The sequence below is a fragment of the Epinephelus fuscoguttatus genome, linkage group LG15 (genome assembly GCF_011397635.1).
Source record: "Epinephelus fuscoguttatus linkage group LG15, E.fuscoguttatus.final_Chr_v1".
Classification (NCBI taxonomy): domain Eukaryota; kingdom Metazoa; phylum Chordata; class Actinopteri; order Perciformes; family Serranidae; genus Epinephelus; species Epinephelus fuscoguttatus.
Window position 1 is genome coordinate 25392331 of NC_064766.1, and position 22330 is coordinate 25414660.

A 22330-nucleotide genomic window follows, 5' to 3' on the forward strand; every position below is an offset into this window, starting at 1 on the left:
CTGAGCAGTGGGTCAGCACTTGACTTCACTGACCTCTCCTCTGTGCCTGTCTCCATGTCCTGTAGCCTGCCTACCTGTGGCATTTCTAATTTGATTATGGAAATAGTGGCTCAAAACTGGCAGCATCGAGAGGAGAAGGAGCAGGTACAGAGGGTGGAAACAATGAGATGAAGAATGAAAGGGTACACAAAGAAGCAGTAGTACTACTTAATAAAGTACACAGGATATATCTGGACCAGAGGTACTAAATGTATAAACCTTACTGCTTGTGACCACCAGGTAGTGGAGGTGAGTAGGGTCAGTGAATAGATATTTTACCTGGAAACTAGATTAAAAAAATTGAAGTACTGTGATGGGTGGAGGATCAGTTGTGACGGGCCACAGATCACACTATTACAGTGGACCCTGTAGTGCATGCTTATAAAGCACAAACACAGCTTCCATATAGACCTATATCATAAGGTCTTGTTAAATAATCAGAGAATTCGTAGTAGTAGTACTGCTAATAATAAATATCTCACCTCTTCTCTACTACTACTACTACTACTATATCCTACTAGCATCCACTCGTAATACTATTACCAGTAGTAGCAGTAGTAATACTACTATGATTACTGCTACTACTACTACTACAAGTACTGCTACTACTACAGCTACTACTTTTACTACTACTCCTGCTGCTGCTACTACTACTACTACTGTCACCACTAGCAGTACTACTACTACTACTACTACTACAGCTATCACAACTACTACTCCTACTACAAGTAATACTACTAACTAATACTGCTAGCAGTAGACCTATTAGTATTACTATGACTACTGCTACAGCTATTACAACTACTTCTACTAGTACTCATACTTTTAATACTTCTACTAATGATTCCGCTACCTCTACCACTGCTGCTGCTGCTGCTGACACTACTACGATGAACTATTGCATTTTCAGCTAAGGATTGAATGTATTTCAGCTTTCAGCATCCACAGGTATTTTCTGCAGTAAATGTGTGTTTATATATGTACTGTGTGTATATATTATCCTGTTTTGTTTACTGATTTAAATACTGTACTGTACTGTTTTTCAAGTGATCAGTTGTTAATTTCATTCGCTGTCCTTTAATTATTATTGTGCTTTGCCAACACATCTCAAATATCATTTGAACTGAACTGAGACAGAGAGGGAGAATTTTTTTTTTATTCTTTATTGAAGATAATAGAACAATAGAACAGTATATAACAGCGACATACTCATTTCTGTCCAACTGTCCAACTCATGTCAAAGCAAAAAGAAAATCACACCTCCTGCATTGTGCCAGATATAAAAAAAAAACTGCCATAAAAGTTGTGAAGCATACATGACAAGGGAGAAGATATAAAGTGAATAGAAATAAAAATAAATAAATAAATAAATAATAATTAAACAAAAAGCACAAGGGGTTTAGCACAGCTGAAGTGTTTCCATATGTGTATACAGTTTCTTAGCCTTATCAATCTTATTAATTCAACTCTGAAGCAGAGAGACTTCATTTTTAAGTGCAGACCATGGAGGGGAGGACTTGTATGTAATATTTTGTTGCAATAATCAAATTGTTAACCAAAAATTCTTTGGTCCCATCTTTTCTCCCATCTGAATATTTTTTACAAGAAAAGAAATCCACGTTTATAGATTTGGTGGACAACAAATTGTGAAGCGATCTCCATAAATTCTGAACTGTTTCACACTCATAAAACAGATACTCTGCCGTTTCAACATTTGTGCTACAAACATGACACTTCTCTACTTCCAAATGAAATCTATTCAGAGAGGGAGAGATGTGGCGGTGTGTGTGTGTTTGTGTGTGGTGGGTGTGTGATGGCACTCTGTATCCCAGCATCCATCGCGGCACCACCCCTGATTATCTCACTGTCGGTCAGAGGGGAGGCCTCTTTGCATCTCGCCACATCCAAAACTTGAGTACTGTGCACATATACTGTGGTAAGTTCGTCATCAGTCATATATTTGTTGCCCGAGATGTTTTAGTTAACATAAAATCGTATATAAGCAGTAAAGCTAACACATTTAATAGAGGTTAGCGGAGCTGGAACCAGCTGCCCATCCCAGGCGGGCTGCATGAAGCAGCGGCTAGCCCCGCTTTCCGGTGTCCGGCTCGGAGAGGCTCAGCTGTGGGACCGGATAGTTTGCGGTTAGAGGAAACCGGGTGGCTAACACAGCTGTGTAGCTGCAGCTGAAGGACGTTAGGAGTAGCCTGGGTATTTTTTACTACGTAGCTACCTAGATACCTATTTATCATGAATATAACATTTTTTAAATGGGCTAATCCAGTGGGCTAATGTTAGCTAACTTCGCATTGACCAGACTGCCCTCCTCTGCTAGCTTAACTAGGTTAGCAAACCTCAACTGGTAACGTTAGCTTACCCAGTGTCGCCAAACCAGTTAGTTAGTTAGGGTTTTCTAGCATCGTCTATCAATGGCCCAGTGTGGCCTGCATCTGTCTGATGTGTATCATGTCCTGTAATCCGCTTTAAGTTATTTTTGTCAGTGCACTGAGGCAATTAGTGTTGTTGCTAGCGGAGTTAACGTTATGTAGTGTTCATGGAGGCTCTCTGGTTGGCTGCTGAGCTCTACAGCACTTTACTGGAGCTCAAACTGATGGCATGATGGTGAGGTTGCAAAGTTGCATGAGTTGGTGTCCCATGTTGCTTAATCCCCACACCAGTAACATCAATGCAAAATTAACTCTGGTATTACTCTATTAAATCTGAGCGATAGATAGATAGATAGATAGATAGATAGATAGATGTTTCACAGTGTGGGGGCCAGTACAAACAGTTATAAATGAATTTGAATTTTTGAATAAATTTAATTGACTCTATCAGTGTATTGTGCACACCCATTTCCTGATAATGAGGCAAACTCTACTAAAAAATGAAATTTAATCAATGAACCTTCTAGGGGAACCTATTTGTAGCTGTTTGCATGTAGGAATTATGAGTGTGTGACACATCAAATTGGCAGTCAGTGTGAGGGATGATAACATTTAAAAGGAGTAAGCAGTGACGGGACAATGGATCACTTTATTGTACTACTTATTGTACCTACTGTTGTAGGTCATACATGTAAAAAAGAAATCAAGATAATTTCTCAAAGCTGCTAAACTTTTAACCAGAACCAAGAAGTACAATCACATAACACCTCCGTGCCTCCGCCTTCCTAGCAGACCACTGCGTAAAATATTGCAGATGAAACCACAGTGTCATAAAATGTCCACAATCGTGGGCTGTACACTCCAAAGGACCTCAGTCTTCTCAGCAAGTGAAGACAACTTTGGGCCTTTTTGTACAGGACGTCCATGTTGTTTGACCAGTCCAGTTTAATGTTGAGGTGAACAGTGAGATATTTGTATGTTCCTATCTCCTCAATATCCAATCCCTGGATGTTCACTGGTGTAGTCTGGGGTGTCTCGCTGGTGTTGAGGCAAAGTAGGTTGAGCTCACACCAGTTGACAGTCCTGACCTCCCATGGTCATGACCTCCCTGTATTCCTGTTTGTTCCCTTCTGATACATATTTACCCACATTTAGCCCACTGATTATTATTAGTCACTGTGGCCAGTGAATATAAGTTCATAAAATTCTCTTTTTCTGTTCCAGGCCTCCTCTAGTGTTACAATGGAGCCTTCGGGAAGTACTACGATATCCTCATCGAACAACCACACCCTGAACTCAACAGGTGGTGGCTGTCCCTGGGAGGTCGGCGACAAGGCCAGACTGTGCCGCTTCCTCTGCTATGGCTCAGAGGGAGATCTATACACTGCCAGAGAGGAGGGTCACGCCAGCATGGAAAGCGCTGGAGCTCTGCTGTCCCTGCTGCAGGAGGGCCGAGGTGCCGAGGTGGTGGAGGAGATAAAAAGGTTCACTCAGGATGGGCGAGCTGTCAGACTCGGCCCCTCCTTTTTTGCCTTGGCTTTGTGCTCCCAGCACTCGGAGCTAAAGACCAGACAGGCAGCCTTCAAAGCCCTTAAGGAAGTCTGTCGGGACCCCGCCCACCTGTTTTCTTTCATCCAGAACAAGAAGGAGTTGAAAGATGGCATGAAATGTGGTATTTGGGGACGTGCGCTGAGGAAAGCAGTGTCTGACTGGTACAATGAACAAGATGCCATGAGTCTGGCTGTGGCTGTGACCAAATGTAAACAGAGAGAGGGATGGTCACATCAGGATCTGCTGAGGCTCTCTCACACTAAACCAGCTAATGAAGGTGAGTTTACACAGACCAACATTATTCACAGCTGTTTACAGGGATGAGCAAAAATGTAATCTGCCTGCTTCACATTATGACATCCCTGCCTTGTAGTAGATAACTTGTGAAGTTCACAAGATGGTATTTTTTGTTTTCTTGGAAAAGCAAGATGCAGTGGTTAGGTAGTTGTTTGGAATTTCTGTGAAAGTGTTTTTTGGGGTGTAACGGACAAATGGAAAACCTTTTATTTGAAATTGGTCTAGTAGTGAGCGACAGGGCTGCAGTCGGTAGCAGCATACAGGCTGTAGCGTAACCACTGGGGGCATTGGTGCACCGTTAGTTTACATCCTCTAAAAGTGCTTGTTTTTGCCACTGACAGGCTCAGAATGTTTTTACAAGTGTCTGACAACATTATGGAAAGGATCCCTACAGAGATAGACCTTTTTGTTATGAAATAAGAACCTTAAAGATCCAAAAAAGGTCTGTCTCTGTAGGAATCTTTTCTATGCTGTCAGGCACGTATAATACAATCTGAGCCTGTCAGTGGCAAAAACAAGCTCTTGTAGCAGACGTAAGGTAACGGTACATAATTGACCCTTCGTTAAGTCCCGCCCCTCGAACACAGACTTGCCAGTCATAGTGATGCATCAGCCAAGTCCGATAACAGTCCGACAATATCGCGACTGTGTTCCATAGACCATAGAAGTGTTTCAGATTGACTTTATTTTTCAGGATGGTTTTGTGCGGTTGAGCTAAATGTTGTGCCTGGGGCACATTGTTTATTAATGACACTCGTTACCTGGAGAAGGAAGGAGACATATGTTTCTTCCCTGTTCCAAAACCAAAATTGAACCCTGAAAAGTGTAGGGTTAGCTAGCTAGCTACTGAAGATATAGCCTACTGAATGTATACACATGCTGCTTTTGCTTTTTAATGATTATAACAGTGAAAAAAAAACAACCCTGCTGTATAGGAACCAGTGAAGGGAAGCAGGGAAACTTTGCTGATATGTCATCACAGTGTGCGCAGATGAACAATGTGTGGCTTCCCCCGGAGATCTCTGCCCATCCAATGGCAGAAGTCCACCAGCAGAGTTCCAGGTGTTGGCAGTGGGATGGGGGAAACCAAACACATCATCTGCACACACTGCGATGCCATGCAGCTGGTTCAGTATCAGCAAAGTTTCCCTTTATATTCATTGTCTTGTGTGTCGATCAGCAGTGATGTGGTGGTTAACTTTTACACTGTGATCTGTAGTCTATAGTTCGGCTTTAGCTTCTAACTATCTTTGTCTTTTTAACCGGTTGTTGCTGCTGAGTCAGTTTGACATCCTGGATATATCCTTCAAACACAGACCGTAGACCCCTCCGTCTGCTTCTCTCTGGAATCACTGTTTTGTGCTTCCAAAAATTTGATAATATTTCTTCAGGGAGTGCAGTTAGTTGCAAGTTGGACTCCATGCTAACCCTGTCTGCTTGACAGACCATTACAAGCAGCGGGACTTAGCAAAGGGTCAATTGCCCTGTTACATTGCAGCTTGTTTCACAGCTGCTGACTGCAGCGGTCGCGCTCAATACTGGACCAGTTTCAAAAACTGTTGTTCCCATTAGCCACTTAAAAACACAAGATAGTGGGTTTAGGTTGTTACCCTTTAAATCAACGTTAGAGATGGTGTAATGAAAACCAATTGACTGTGATATTTTCAGAAAATTACACATGATAATTGTGCAGTGTTTGTGACTACTGGATGAGCAACGAGCAGCGACAACTGCAAATTAGAAAGGCAGCGGAGTTAAATACCAGTTATCAGTATGCATAACCATGACCTTTACTAGCTTCTTATTTACTGCGCTGCTGCTGTGGAACATTTGTAAACCTGTCCTGCCTAACAATTTGTAAGATGTGTGTTTTAACGCTGCATCATGACTAAGATGAAAATGGACTACTTGAGTGAGACTCATGTATTCATACCTCTTGTGTTTTCAGCCATTGCCTTGATCAGTAAATATGTGACAAAAGGATGGAAGGAAGTCCAGCTTGCTTACTCTGACAAAGAGAACTCAGAAGAGGTTGTCAGAGTGCTTTCGTATCTTGAAGTGGTGGAGAAGGTGAAGCACAGTTGTGATGAAACAGAGGTCATCAATTTAATAGAGGAACACAAACTGGAGAGGGAACAGCTGCTCACAGACCACCTGAAGTCCAAACAGGTGAGTGGGGTAGCTCGTGCTGGTGGAGCTCTAACCTCCAACACTTAAGTACAGGGCTGTCAAACATAAATCTCCGGGGGCCAGAACCAGCCCACCAAAGGATCCAATCCGGCCATCTATGTCTCTTTGCACACCTAAAGGCCCTGACACACCAAGCCAACGGTCGGCCGCCGACCAAAGTCGGGCCGTCGGTGAGCGTCTGTCGGCCTAGTTTTTGCAGTGTGTCCCGCACTGTCGGCACTTTGGCGTAGGCGTCGGCAGCTTTTCGGCCGATTGAGCATGTTGAATCGGCGGCAGAGCTTGTTGGTGAGAGAGATCACTCTAATTAGCTGTTAAGGTTTTATCTCCTCGCCCCTGTAGCGAGTGAATCTGCCTATAGTGAAAGCAGGGCTAACTGGTGCTTCCTCCTCAGGCTCCACTTCTCTCAGCTGCCCACAGACCCGCTGCTTCTTCCCACTTTAACCTGAATAACAAACCGGAGCTAGCTGGGAGCGGCTAGCAGAGTGTTAGCCGCAGCATGACCGGAGGGAAGCACAGCCAGTTAGCCTTCGCTAGTCTCTGAGCTTTGGATCCAACTGGAGCCCCAAGCCCTGGTTTGTTATTCAGGTTAAAGCGGGAAGAAGCAGCAGGTTTGTCGGGCAGCTGAGTGAAGTTGAGCCTACAGAGGAAACACCGGAACCGTCTGGATGTAGTAGTCCGTGGAGGTGCTGCGGTGCTCTGCTGCACAGATAGGAAACCCCTCAGCTGTCAGGATGTACCACTCTCTCACTCCGCTCTCTCTCACGCAGGCGCCGAACGTACGTGCCACTTGGCCGTCGGATGTAGTCCATGTAGTGTGTTCAGATGCAACTGACACAGGGCAACGTGAGGCGACATAGACGACGCAACAGTTTGCTTTCGTCGCCGCTAGTCCTTTGATGTCGGTTTGGTGTGTCCGCACCTTAATGTTGATGCACATGTCAAGGCTGAGAGGTTTCAGGAGCAATTTAAACAGTGAGCGCATACTTAATGTAAAATACTGCCTTGGAGGTTTTTCCACTCTGACCAGAATACAGCTCTCTGACATAACAATAAGTACTGTCTATGGTCATATTTAAAGATACTGAACATTGTGTAAAATATTGTCAACTAGCACCTTTAGTACAAAAGAATCTGTATCAGACTTCTGTCTTAAAACAATATTAGTGACACCCTGCTGCTGAGGCACTGACAAAACTGAGCAGGGATGACTTAACCTGCTTCTTCAATAGCTTCTACTTTAGTGGCTGAAAGTAGAAAAACTAAGACATGCTGTAAAGTTTGCACATAAGTTTTCTTTGTTTTTTTGGTGAATGAAAGAATGTTTTCAGAATGAAAGAAAAACGAAGCGGCTGATATTTGTAGGTTGTTATGCAGTGGTTTCAGTGGTCCGGCCCACTTGAGATCAAATTGGGCTGTATGTGGCCCCTGAACTAAAAAGAGTTTGACACCTCTGCTTTAGAATCACAGCAGTCTGTCATTTGGAAATTATTTTTTCTAATCAGCACAACTGAGAAGGGTGATATGTGGGGTTTTTTTTCCTCTGAAGGTATGGAGAGCTTTGTTGAAAGAAATGCCTCTCCAATCACTGCTAAGGATCTTGGGTAAGATGACGTCAAACAAAGTTCTTGAACCAGGAAGTTCAGAAACACAAGCTGTATGCGACAGAATCCAGAGTGAGACGGCACTCACGAAGGTAGGACCTATAGATCTTGCTTACTGATGTACAGTTGTGTTTTTAAGTCAGTGTTGAAGTACTGAATGCCTGTCCTGAAATCACCAGGCAAAGCTCCACCCTTTCAGCATACTCTTGTCTTCTGAAAACTACAAAAGAGGCCAAGGCTATCAGGGTAAAACAAAATGGGAGCCAGACAGCAGCATCCTCAAAGCAATGGACGCTGCCTTTTACAAGAGTTTTATGGTGCGTTCTTTTTGTATTTTCACAGCATCTCACAGACCGTCAAAGAAGATCGCAATCAACAGCGTGAGCTAACACTTCTGTTGTGATTTTATCCCCAGAATGTGGAGCCTGTGGGTAAATGCTTTGTAGTGGCAGTAGACGTGAGCACATCGCTGAGCAGCATTGTCCCAGGGACGTCTGTCAGCACTGCAGTCGCCGCTGCAGCTATTACCATGGTAAGACAATAATAGAGCGAGATAGCTACGCAGTGTGGGGGTAAATTGCTCTCCCAGTTGGAACAGCTGCGTCTGTGAGCAGAGCTCGTGCAGCTCCATCTTTCGGGGAAAGCCTGGGTCAAGGAATTGGTCTGTTGACACATACTATGGATTCCTGTGACATACCTTCCGCAGTGCGATTATCTTCATCCACAGGCCCTCTGGGAGTTATTAACAGAGAGGCATGCCAATTTTAATACGTGAGGATACTTCAAAGCGTCTGTAGTTGTGTGTGTTTTGTGTGTAATATTGATGTCATGCTTTTCTTTTGACCCTTGTGTCTGGCACAGATTTTTGCAAGGACAGAGGCAGACACACATGTGCTGGCCTACTCTGAAGGAGCTCTGGTTCCATGCTCCGTCACTGGTGACATGACTCTGGCACAAGCAACATTCGAACTGGTTAAGGTAAGTCAGAGCAACAAAGAATTAGAAATGAATTATTACAGTTACTGATAGTGGTAGCAAATAAGCAGATACGCCACACACGAGAGTCTTTACTTTGAAATGCAACAAACAACACGTTACGTCCGTGGCTTCCAGGTTTGTTGTAACACACACTGCACAGGTGCTTTTAACAAGGCTGCAGCTGCACTGAATCCAAGTTAGGGATGCACCGAATATTTGGTAACCGAATATATTTGGCCGAATATTGCAAAAAAACACACATTCGGTATTCGGTGGAATAAGTTAAAAGCAAGGCCGAATAATAGCGGCGTTTTGATAACAATCAAACGGCATGCCGTGACGGGCGGAATAAAATGACAGTAGTGTGGCCATCCGTCCGTCACGGCACTCGCATTTGCGACTAAAAATAGTTTTGAGCGAGCAAAATAGGCTTAAATCATTCAGCACGCTGTGTGAGCAGCCTACAGATTTCAACCAGCAGCAGAAACGAAAGGCGAATCCCATCGGTTGTGGGTTGAACGGGGGTCACAGACACAGACAGTAACGTATTCCTGTCAAATACGGCGGCCATCGGCCTACCGGGCGACGGAGAAGTCGGTTCCAATAATATCCTCTTCTCGGTGTCATGACTGCCCAGAAGTACCTGAACAGCCGAGCCGGGCGAACACAGGTATGTGACGTGTCAGAGGAGAAACGAGCCTTCACATTTCTCTCTTTCTGGCAGGTAACGGCCCACAAACCTCACCGCACTTTAGGGACTGTTCTTATGAAGGGACTGTTCTTTACTTATGAAGGGGAGGAGGGGGGCTGGTTGATTCTTATTTTATTTATTTGTTTTATTTTGATCCCCCCTATGTTAATCACTTATTGATGCTGTTTTTGAAGTATGAATAAGTCAATAATTTATTCCATTGAAATATCATTGATGTATTATAGAAAAGTGATTTATCTTTTCATACATTACAAAAGGCACATCTGCCTCATTTTCGCTGTGGTATCGTGATTCTACTCAGAACCATGATATTTTCATTGGTATCGCACAGTGGGTCCCAATTTTGATACCATGACAACGCTAATCTGGAGGGGGTTCATCTGCAAAAACTAATGAACAACTAAACAATGATATTCGGTACTCGGTATTTGGCCAAGCGTTTAATAATATTCGGCTTCGGCTTCGGCCACAGATTTTCATTTCGGTGCATCCCTAATCCAAGTAGCAGCAGGGTGATCATGTGCTGAGTAGACTCCATGTATGGGTCTGTACACATGCGTTCTGATAATGGTGTCACAAATCTCCAAAGCCACGATTCTCTTGGATTCCGTTTTTCAATTAAATAATAAAAAATTTGAGCCCTCTAGGCTATAACGTCTTGATTTGATCATTGGTTTTATGTCCTGACAACTGTCATTTACCTTTGAAGTCTTCTTAATACCATAGGCTACATGTTCTCCAGTGACACATAACTGCATTTTTTGGAATGTACCACACTAAGGCCATATGGTCACACATTTTAATAATGTATTTAAAATATAATAACTTATTTCAACAGTCACTTGGGGACAAAAAGAAGAGCCACTAGACTGCAGAAGTCTACTTTACAATGACAGCTTGATTCCTCACCTGTAAAAATCCACCAGATCCTTACTTCACGTTTACTTTCACCTCACTAGCAGAGCCTACAAACTGCAGTTTTTCTGAACCACGTGTTTATTGTTTACATCAGTCACAAGGAAGGTAAAATGTTCCCTTAATGCTGACGTCAGTGAAGCAGGAGGACTTTCCAGTTCTGTTGTTGTTTTTATGTCATCTCTGATTCTGGCAGTGGACATGATGTCTTGAAAAGTGCAGCTGCTGGCTACTGGAAATGTAGGAAATTCTGCTTATGATTTTGATTATTGAAATCAAAAGCTCATTTTAATAGATTTTCTGTTTAAATCACAATCGTGACACCCCGAGCTACTGATCAGTACGCTTAGAGAATAAAGGAATTTTACCACCACACAGGATCTGTTACTAAAGCCCTGTTTCCACCAAACACTTCAGTATGGTACATTTGGAGACAAAAGTAACCCTTCAGACATGGTACGTAGACACTAGGTCCGCTAGGCATTACCATTGCAAACAGTACTCTTAAATGTGGGCGGGGTTGCACTCACTGTATTTCCTCATCACCAGTGACACAGGTGGAAGTCTGCACATCGTTTATCGTCCACAGAACAAAGTTGCATGCCGACATTTTCAGAACAAAATGAAACAGGCTGCAGTGAGAGTCTCTCTCCATGGGATATCTAAAAATAGCAGGTTTGTGCATTTAGTCCTTCTCAGGCAAGCTCAGGGGTTTAGTGTTGCCTTGGCCCAAAGGAACAACACTCAGCGACACTCTTTTTTTTCTCCAAGTGAGGATTGGGATATATGCAGTTAGCACATATTGACACATTAGCCAGTCGAAATTGATACAAATTTTTAAATGCTTGAAGATCCACTCATTATTAAGATTGCATGACATACAAGAGAGACAATGAAAACCACAGTAATGGTCTAAGCTGTCACAGTGAAATTTAAGGTGTCCTGATGGATTCATGTCGTCAACTCATGCATTGCGTAACATAAGTAAACGTTCTACCTTAAATGTTGCCAGCAGTCGGCCCAGTGAATTAAGTTATTTTTTCTTTGACTCCAGCAGCTGTGAGAGGCAGCAAAACATCCTTTCATTTTATAGTCACAGTCTACTAATAAAACTCTCCACAGTATGAACAGTGGTTACATGAGCGTCAAAACCAGCCACAGCTCAGCCCTGAGTAGAGTGACTGTCCTCTACTGACCAATCAACAGACTGCAGTGTTCACAGCTCCACCTTTTAGTACCAGATCTGTGTGCTAGGTACCCCAACAGAGGGGGGACCAAAAATGGGGACGATACAGAACGGTTCCATTGGTACCATCCACAGCTTTTCACAGTGGAAATGGAAACAACACGTGCCGAACTAAACTGAACAGCTTCAGATTGCGTGGTGGAAACAGGGCTAAATCGTCTAACAAATATTGGACAGTCCAGTCGCAAATAAGCTTTGTGTTTATATTGACTTCACTGATTATATCTCGCTCTTGAGTTCTGCTTCTGACCTCTCCACCGTACTGTATGTTCCAGATCCCAGGTGGGAGCACAGACTGCACCCTTCCCATCACATGGGCCACAGAGAATGGGAAAGCTGTAGACGTGTTCATCATTCTGACCAACAACCCCTTGTGGACGTTTACAGCCAGCCCAGTGGAGTCTCTAAAGAAGCACAGACAAGTACATTAATTCATTTGTGTCTGCTTGGCGAGGGTGTTTTAATCGAATAATGTCTTCTGTGATAAGTATTGTTTTAGAAAATGGGCTTACACAAACACCAGGTAAAATGAATGTGCAGTTTGATGTGTGCAGACTTAATCAGGCAGTTTTATTAATGCTGATGTTCTTGTGCTTTCATTACCAGAATGAAATGATGGCATTTGAAAAGGACACAGTTTGTCATAAATGTGTGGAATGTTCTAATAGATAGACGGTTGTAATAGGGCTGAGTGATAGAAAACTATCTGTTTCTGTAAATATGTGAGTTAGAAAAACAGTCATCTGCTCCCTTTGAAATTATGTCTTCATCACAATAAGGAAAGTGGAGCAGTTTGAGCCCAAATTCATCAGTGACAAAGAAATTTTAAAAAAAATACTTCACCCACAAAACGATCCTTTCTGCATCAGTGGTTTCAAGATACATCTCTAGGATGTGCTGGAATGCATCATCACTGATGTTCATGGGGTCATAGGAGTTTCGGGTCTTTCAACATCAGACCCCCTTACCCAGGTGACCCATCCAGTGTTGATCAAGTCCCATATTAAATCCCAGCAGCAGTCCACAGGCTTGCCCTCTTTATCTGAAGCCTCCGAGTAGCTTTCCTTTGCAGCGTCAGTAACGGGGCAAATGGCCCTCCTCATTGCTCTGGCTACTCTTAGCCCTGCCAGGGCTTTACAGATTGGGCGCCCAGCAAATCCCAGCCCTCTTCGGTTAGCTCGCAGAGAGCCTGCCAGCCTCAGCTTCTGCACTGCTCCACCAGCTCTTGGTATTTTGCGAGCTTCCTCTCATGAGCCTCCTCCATGTGCTTCTCCCACCTGCTTGGGGGAATCTGAGAAGATGATGATCAAGATAAATAATTAAGAGCAATTTAAAAGTAGCTTTTAAGTGTTAGAGAAGTAATTTAAAGGACCGACAACACCACCTAGGGATTTACATAGCCCTAGGACTCCAAGGACGCATTCACACTGGCACTATTTGGTCCACTTTAAACGAACCCTGGTCCGCTTCCACGGATAGTTCGGTTCATTTGGAGTGCTGTGAATGCTCATTTGAACTCTGGTGCGGACCAAACGAGCAAACCCTGGTCCGCTTGAAAAATGGGGGTCTCTGTTCACTTGCAAGTGAACCCTGGTGCAGTTCACTTACAGTAGATGCAAATGCAGAGGGACTATCAAGCGAATTAAAGAGAGGAAGTGACGTAGAGTGCAGTGCATTTTGTGTAGAAAAAAAAACAAAGCCAACAGTGCGAACTGGGAGAAGGAGAGGTAAAAATAGAAAAAGTTGGAAAATGTCTCGTGGGCAGACGTGGAGAAGGGAGGAGGCGCAAGCACTTATTGATGTATAGTCAGAGGACTATTTATCCCAGTTGCTGGCTGAAGGGGATGGATTTCTGTTTTCAGTCCTGGCCAATCAATGAGCCGGGTTTTCTTCTTCCTCATGCTTTTTTTTTTCCTGGTCAGAGGTCGTTTTGGGCAATACCGCCCCCAAAGGAGCAGCTGTTGTAACTGCGTGACGTTGTCCAGGCTGTTTAGTCCGCTTTAAAAAGTGCAGTGTCAAAGTGAACTGAACCAAATGAAGGTGTGAAATTTTTTGGCATTCCCCGCCCAATCGAACCGAGTCCCCCAGACTATCCTGGTGTGAATGCGCCCTAAAAAGGCTTGCAGGTTCTTCTAAAATCAGGGGTGAGCAGAGTTCAAAACAAAACAAGGGGTAAATCTTAACAGATCACATGCTATTTGCATAAAAAAATGACCAAAACCAACCTAAACTAATTTTGTATGCATATTTTCCCAACAGAAATCAGGAGCCAATTCCAAGTTGGTGATGTGTGGGCTGACCTCCATCGGACACGCCATCGCAGACACAGAAGACAGGGGTTTACTGAGCATCTGCGGCTTCGACCTCGGAGCCCTGAGCGTCATTCGTAACCTAGCCCAGGATCTGATCTGATAAAGTATCGGGGACCGACTCTGAATCATGTTGTTAGAGCACAAAAAGGAAGGCACAAAGTGTACCGACGCGGCTCAGTTAGCATGTAGAGTGCCCTAAAACAGCACTAATCCAAAAGATGTTGACATTTACAATTCCAAGTTCTCTTTTTGTATTATGTCGCTTACGAGTCACTTGACAAAGTGTCCAGCGGGCTGGACAACACTCTGGAAATGTTATGTGCATATATTTTTTTTCTGAAATTTGAGAAAAAAGGAAGTGATAAGACATGATGTGTTGTTGCATATCATGCTGTCAGGAGTTTAAGTGCAAACAGCGCTCAGTATGTGAAGTGCTTTGATGGCTCTTGGTGAGACACTAACCCAATGAATTATGAATTCCACTCATCTATAGCGAGACGTTGGCAGATTAAATAAGAGAGGAACAGCGTAAGAGTCAGAATGTTTGAGGCTTAGTGCAACTGTAGGTTTATTTTAAGAGGATTTACTGATTCTAGTATGTATCTATAGTATGATTTTAGCAGGTTTGGTATGATGGTAGAGGCCTGTCCCTCCGTCTCATGTAGCATTATTATAAATGACTAACAGATATGCTGTAAAAGAGAGGAGTTGAAGCAAAGCACCAAATGTCAGAAAAGAACTGAAGCGTATTCTGTTGGCTTTTCAAATTCTTTGATTTATTTGGTCGGATGATATTTTATAGGAATATTAACGTCTAGAATTCCATTAACTCTTGCCTTTAGCTTAGATACGATTTTTAGTTGTATTAACATTTGTTTTCCCCTAAGCCAATTTTATTTTAAAACTCTTCTGCTCTTGGTGAATTTATCCTATTAAAAAAAAAACCCTTGGTGCTCTTAAATGTGATGATACATTTTTTGGGGGGATTATGTGGGATTTTCCTTCTTGACACAATAGCGCCAATGTTCGGGGCTGCAAAGTCAGTATACTGTAAATTGGAAAATGGACTTCTTCTCATATTTGAGTCTGGATTCTATGCATCACGATTTTGATTTTACTGTCTTGTTATAAGTCCAGGAAGGACAAATTAAAGCTATTTAACAACTGTTTACCGAGACTGAATCTGCTAGCACTGTAATATTTCTGTATTTTTGATGTAAGAATGTCCGTTATGCAAAAACTAACAGATAATTGCTACCTTCCCGGAATAAAAAGGAACTGAATGTACTTTTGTAAAACATGTAACTGTAGAGATTTAAAGTACAATGCTTTATATTTCTTCAAACGGAATAAACACACGCTGCTGCTCACAGTTTTAGGATAAGGGGCCAATTCAGTTTGGGGGTCAAGGCAAGCAAACGACTACAGTGGTGCTTCTTGTTTCAGTCAAGAGTAATTGTAATTACTAACGGCATTCACTAAACGTCACTCATCGATTCTGGTGTAATTCACTCTTTATGTCGAGGAATAAATTCCTGACCATGTTACTGTGAAGGATTTTGGTCCACACATGCCGATACTGTTGTTTTCAATGGTAAGACAATGTCCACTGTTTGGTCAAAATGCTGTAAAGCTAAAATATGATCGTTGTTGCGTTTGTAGTTGAGAGTCTGACACAAGAGATAGTTGTTATGAGGTATGGTAGTACACAAGTGTTTGACCACCTTGATTAACTTCTTTTCCATCATATTGTCTGTTGCATCCATCGTGCTTAACATGTAAGTACTTGACTGTAGTGGCAATGTAAACCCCTAATAAACACTTTGCTGCTCTTTACATCTCGTCCCATGTTTGGCTTTCTGTATTCAGAGGTGTGGACTCGAGTCCAATGACTTCAATCACAAGTTTGATGACGACACTCGACAAAATCAAAAAAGACTTGTTACTCGACTTGGACTTTAACATTAATGACTCGCGACTTGGTTTTGAGGTTTTGAATTGAAAATACTTGATACCGTCCCCCAAAGATCAAAAGTATGTTATTCAAAGAGTGCAAAACGTGCAGGTCAGAAATATCAGAGATGGAACAACTTTGAACAAACTTTTTTTTTTACTATGTCAGTACAAAGCCTGCCTGTCTTTATGACATGGGGCTTTACATTGGACTTGTCAGTCTTGACATGGGACTTGGAACTTGCCTGTCTTAATGACATGGGACTTGACTTTGGACTTGTCAGTCTTGACGTAGGACTTGCCTGTCTTTATTACATGGGACTTTACATTGGACTTGTCAGTTTTGACTCTGGACTTGGGACTAGTCAGCTTTGACTTGTCAGTCTTGACATGGGATTTGACTCAGGGCTTTCCTGTCTTGACATGGGACTTGACTCAGTACTTTCCTGTCTTGACATGGTACTTGGGACCTGTCAGTTTTGACTTGGGATTTGACTAGTGACCTGTCAGTTTTGACATGGGACTTTTCAGTCTTGACTTGGGACTTGACTCTGGCTTTGCTTTCTTGACATGTGACTTGACTTGGGACTTGTCAGTCTTGACATGGGACTTGACTCAGGACTTTCCTGTCTTGACATGGTACTTGACTTGGGAACCTGTCAGTTTTGACTTGGGACTTGACTCAGGGCTTTCCTCTCTTGACATAAGACCTGACTTGGGACCTGAGACTTGTCAGTCTTGACTTCAGAATTGACTGAGGGCTTTGCTTTCTTGACATGGGGCTTGAATTGGGACTTGTTGACTTGGGAGTTGCCTGTCTGTCTCTATCACAAGTAAATGACTTCTTTGAAACTACCATTACTTTTAGTGGGTATATCACTGACTGACTACAGTGTCCATACTGTGGAAGTGTCCTTGAGCAAGGCACTGGGACTGCACCAGTATTGGTATCTGACAAACCATCAAATGAAAATAAAGAATTAACTGTCTCTACTGTGTTTATTTAATTCGAGCTAACAAACATGAGGAAATGTGTAAAGTTCCATCTCTGACACTCGGCCTCAAACTTAGATTAAGATCAGGCATCCTGCGAGGCCACATGATGTTGATAACTGGGGGCCTTAACGTTACAAACACACTACATCAAGACAAGTGAAGATGGCGGATGTGTTGAGTGTTCTTCGTCAGTATAACATCCAGAAAAAGGAAATCGTCGCCAAAGGAGATGAAGTTATATTTGGAGAGTTCTCCTGGCCGAAAAATGTCAAGACCAACTACATAATCTGGGGGTACGTCGCTGCTACAGTATCTTTAAACCGCTCCTGCGGGCCCGCTGCTGGAGCTCAGCGGTGCCTTGTGGTGCTAGTGACGGCGGAAGGCTCGCAGGCTAGCTGCTAAGATGCTAACCTAACTCCTCTCCTCGCTGTTGTACCCTTCCTTACAACTTTAAGCAATCTTCTCTTAGTTTGGCGTGATACTTGAGTGTTGTGTCATATACCACACTACATATTTTCTACCCTCTACGCGTTTCAGTTTATATTTTCTAAACTTAAAGTGTGTTTATGAGAGATGTGTAGCCGCAGCTAAACTTGCAGCAGTGATGTGATGCTAACTAACTAGCGACGTTAGCTAGCGCTGAGTTGTGTTCCCATGGAGTCAGGGGTCCAGTGGATCAAGCGGGGAAAGATGGTGTTTTCAGTAACAGTCATGACTACAAGCAGCTTTGTTAACCGTGTGGAAAGCAAACTTTGCTTATGCAAAGCAGAAGTTAGGCTGCAGAAGGATTAGTACATTAGCTAACCGGATAACTGTTGATAGTTCCGTATTCATTTGGTGTCAGAACCAGTGTTTCGATACTTTGAACAAGTAATTAAACTATATTTACTTCAAGTTATAGACTTAATGCACTTTAGACAAACTTGCATGTTGAGTCTGTAGCAGGCTGTGTATATTTTACTCAAATGTTTGCATGGTTAAATAAGGTTTGAGTGATGTTTTTCTTTGCTGTGTTTGCACCTTCAGTACTGGTAAAGAGGGCCAGCCCAAAGAGTACTATACTTTGGACTCTATCTTGTTCCTGCTCAACAATGTGCATCTCCCACATCCATCCTATGTGCGAAGAGCTGCAGTAAGTACTTTGAAATAACTATCAAACTACCTTAACCTGTCAGCACCAGTATTATTTTAAAACAATCCACTATTTTAGCCTCTTGTGTTGTCATAAGCAGCATATTAAAAAGAATCACAATTGCGCTTAAAAGGTGTTTTTGTTTGTGTGTTGTTTATAGACAGAGAACATCCCTGTTGTCAGACGACCTGATCGAAAAGGCTTGCTGTCGTATCTCAACGGGGAGAGCTGTAAGTAACGTTTGGGAGATCTACTGGGATTGTGTGTTGTGTTTCTATTGTGTGCAGAATGTTAATTGTCCATTGCATTAAAGAGAGAGGTAGGATTTTTTTGGAGTGGAGCAGCATGGGGTACTTATCCATAGTTAGTTCATCACCTACAGTAGATGTCTGTCAGTCCACCCCCAGTTTGGAGAAGCAGGCAGGACGCCGACACAGAAGCTAAGCAATGTACTGCTGCAGGAAAATGTATTGAGGCCAACCTGAAAAACATTTGTGTCACTTACAGCATATGCTATATTGAGTATTTTCACTGCATTACCTTTCTGTCAGACAGCCCGTCTTTTGACTTCAGTTCTCCATCTGTGCTCTTGTCAAAGATACCAGACTTCATTGACAAACACAGTAATTTTGGTTTTCTGAACATGAAGCTGATTGTCTACCACTGCTTCAATTACTTAGTTCATTTTATGTTATTGTAAGACTTAAAACTCCTTTTGAGGCAGCGGTAGACGAACACTTCCTGTTTTTGCTCCTGTACAATGTTAAATCACTGTTTCTCTCAACGGAGTCTGGCTTTGAAAAGACCGATAGAAAGGCTCTAGTTCCTCGTCGGAAATAGAAATCTGTCTGTAAGATAAGGTGAAAATCTTTTAAATGTAGCATACACTTAGCCTGATATTGATATTTTTAGGTGGAACGTTTTCTAGGTGACTAAAATGTTTTGTTGCTGCCGTCCACAGCAGTACATCACTTAACCTCTGTGTTGGCACTCCTGCCTGCTGCTCCATACTGGGAGCTTGCTGACTAACACCTACTGTATGTAATAGTACAGATGATTACCTCATTGAACCTCACCTCAAAAGATCCGAACTATCCCTTTACTAAAACATTATACATTCATGTCAGCTTTCATTAATAGAGCCTTGTGAGGGAGAGCGTGGTTGTAGTTGCTCTGATTGGTAACTTATTAAAGCTGTTTCTGATTTTGTCTTTTCGCAGCAACGTCGACGAGTATTGACAGAAGTGCACCCATAGAAATAGGTTTGCAAAGGCCAACACAAGGTGAGTTCACACCATGTTTGTAGCATGAAGTCTTAAGAGCTGTATACAACTTAATACACTGAATCTTGCTGCTGTCTGTTACATACTATTGCTGCAACCGTGCCATATTTTCACAGATGTTTTTTATTAAAGGGGTATTATCTCAATAGGTAAAGTTAGTACAAAACCAAATGGACTTTGTGCAATGACACAATACCACTGTTGTGCTTTTTTTAGTCAAAAGAGCAGCTGATGAGGTCTCTTCTGAAGCCAAAAAGCCAAGGATTGAGGTAAACTCCAACAGCTGCTTAGTTTAAACACTGTACTCACAGGTCAGTCAGTGCAGCTCTAGAGCATTTGCTCCCTTATCTCTATTACACAAGCAGGAACAGTTCCAGTACATAGAGAGTGTATTACTGACAGTGATGTTTTGTTGCTTAATAGTAACAGGTGGGAAATAAATAGCTTCTGCTGTAGTGTACAAACACAGAATATGAGTGGGGAACTTTTGTCCTGACATGTTTTTTAACCACAGTAAAATATAATTGACCCAAACTATTTACGACACTGTAAAAGAACAGAACTATTTTGTCCAGGATGGCCGTTAAAATTAAGTTAAAGACAGTTTAATAAACAGGGTTTAAAGAATTTAACATCACCCCCATGGAATTTGTTTATTAAAGCATTTGATTGCTCATTTAGTAAGTACATAATCAGCCAAAATTAAGCTGTCTGTTTCTATGTTAAGTAATGAATTACATGCTTTTTGTTGCAGTAACAAAACGTATTTGTCGTGGCTTACCTGGTAAATCATAGGCATCAGGTATGACATCTTGTTTTATTCTGTAGTTTGCTAAAAGTGTGTACATTGCTTTCCTCTGAAGGATGAGGAGCGAGTGCGTCTGGACAAGGAGCGTCTGGCTGCCCGTCTGGAGGGCCACAAAGAGGGCATCGTGCAGACCGACCAAATCAGGTAGAACAGATTTGCCCCAGCTGCATTTAAACATAATGTGCTTTCTGATAAAGCAACAACATATGCCTTGCTTTACCACAATATGACACCCACAGACCAGTTCATCAGAGCTGTGAGCTGTTCAAATGATCCTAACTTCTCCCTCTCCTCCAGATCACTGTCTGAGGCCATGTCCGTGGAGAAGATTGCAGCCATCAAGGCCAAGATTATGGCCAAGAAACGTTCCACCATCAAAACAGATCTGGATGATGACATCACTCTGAAGCAGAGAAGCTTTGTGGATGCAGAGGGGGAGGTCACCAGAGATATTGTCAGCAGAGAGAGGGTCTGGAGGACTAGGACAACCATTCTCCAGAGCACTGGAAAGGTCAGAGTCCACTTTGAGCCAATGATATCCAATCACAGTGATGTTGCTCAGGAAACAGTCTGCTTTCTGTCTTTACAGCAATCTAATTTATTTCCTAAAATGTCTGTTTGCTCGTCTAAATTAGTAAAATTCAGCTTTCGATCAGAACGTGGAAATTGGATTTTCCTGTTTTCTTATCTGCACTTTGGCTCAATGTTGGACCTTAATTGCTGTCCTGATTGGGTCATTGATTTGATGAGCAAACAAAGTCCACACACAATATATAAGTCAGGAAGGCATTGTTGCACTGACCCTTTATGGGATGAAAGTGTCTGCTTTGTTGCTCTCCACCCACAACAGTGATGTAGCATTGCAGTATAGTGTTGCATAACTTTTGGTTTTGGGTCTAAACTTGGTCCAAATACTTTATTTATGCCCAAGATTGTCATTCAGTCATTTGGGGGAAGGAAGACTTTACTCTAAGTCTCAAACAAGGCACATCTCTCATTTGAGAAGATTCATACTCATGTAGACTCACAAATTCTGTGATGTGGCCTAGTAGTGCTTTTTGCACTGCCTGTTCAAGGCGGGAAAGTTGCGCCATCATTCTGCCTGGTCGTTCCGTATAAACGGCACAACGCCAAATGAGGGGACAGAGTTGTGTCGCCTTTAGACCGGCAGCGGAGGTGGTAACGGTGCCAAATTGATGTCTGTGTGAAAAGTTTGAGTCGGCAGGATGGGATTAACGTTTTGACGACGTCTTTATGTGTGTAGCCCACTACCAGGAGATCTAAAAGCAGTTAGCAGCTAACTCAAAAAAGAACTATAACTGAAAATTTCCGCATATTGGGAAAACAATAAGGTCCAGGAGCGCCTTACCCTCCGAACAGCAAATGATTATTATTGCTATGGTATGCTATGCCATTGTTATTGTTTAGAAAGCACCGTCAGATGCTTATATTAATGTATATGTAACACAAGAGGCAAGGTCTGCTAGGTTATGGCAAAAATTGCATTGTGAAACAACACTTCTATGTTTTAAATTAATTTTTTTTATCTCAGTTTCTTTGTTTTAATAGCTGTTAAGAGCCAAAATCATAGTTGGAAATAAAATTAGATTAATCACCCACCCCTACTGAAGGCTGATGCTGTTGTCCTACACGTAACTCCTGTCTCACGTCTTTTGCTTTCACAACAGTGGCATGCTATTTAACCCCACACACTGGGGTGGCACTATGCCGTTGTTATTTGGTTCTGTGTTAAAAAATTTAAAAAAATAGTGCTGGCTAGCGAAGAGTTTTTGTTGCAGCATTAATGCAGAATCCCTGTGTAAAAAGGGTTTATATGAATTCATGGGTAAATAAACACATTTCCGACCTCCATTTTGAGCTTAACTTCAGTCCACTTTACTGCACACGCTTGAGTTTGAAAGCATCTGTC

General features: G+C 42.4%; 2 protein-coding genes across 2 annotated transcripts in view; both read left to right on the forward strand.

Moving 5' to 3' along the window:
• The first annotated feature begins 1854 nt into the window (after nucleotides 1-1854).
• Nucleotides 1855-16064, forward strand: ro60 (Ro60, Y RNA binding protein). Its single transcript, XM_049598274.1, has 9 exons — nucleotides 1855-1975; nucleotides 3651-4254; nucleotides 6223-6443; nucleotides 8011-8157; nucleotides 8245-8382; nucleotides 8481-8597; nucleotides 8927-9043; nucleotides 12192-12338; nucleotides 14176-16064. The coding sequence occupies exons 2-9, from the start codon at nucleotides 3669-3671 to the stop codon at nucleotides 14326-14328; spliced, it is 1626 nt and encodes a 541-aa protein (XP_049454231.1). The 5' UTR covers nucleotides 1855-1975; nucleotides 3651-3668; the 3' UTR covers nucleotides 14329-16064.
• A 1238-nt stretch (nucleotides 16065-17302) lies between these two features.
• cdc73 (cell division cycle 73, Paf1/RNA polymerase II complex component, homolog (S. cerevisiae)) overlaps nucleotides 17303-22330 on the forward strand; it is a 40101-nt gene continuing 35073 nt past the window's right edge. Inside the window, exons 1-7 of the mRNA XM_049598275.1 lie at nucleotides 17303-17470; nucleotides 18204-18309; nucleotides 18470-18539; nucleotides 19530-19592; nucleotides 19809-19861; nucleotides 20456-20544; nucleotides 20698-20911. Of these exons, the coding sequence (XP_049454232.1) occupies nucleotides 17340-17470; nucleotides 18204-18309; nucleotides 18470-18539; nucleotides 19530-19592; nucleotides 19809-19861; nucleotides 20456-20544; nucleotides 20698-20911 (726 nt within the window). The 5' untranslated portion in view covers nucleotides 17303-17339. The remainder of the gene's footprint in view (nucleotides 17471-18203; nucleotides 18310-18469; nucleotides 18540-19529; nucleotides 19593-19808; nucleotides 19862-20455; nucleotides 20545-20697; nucleotides 20912-22330) is intronic.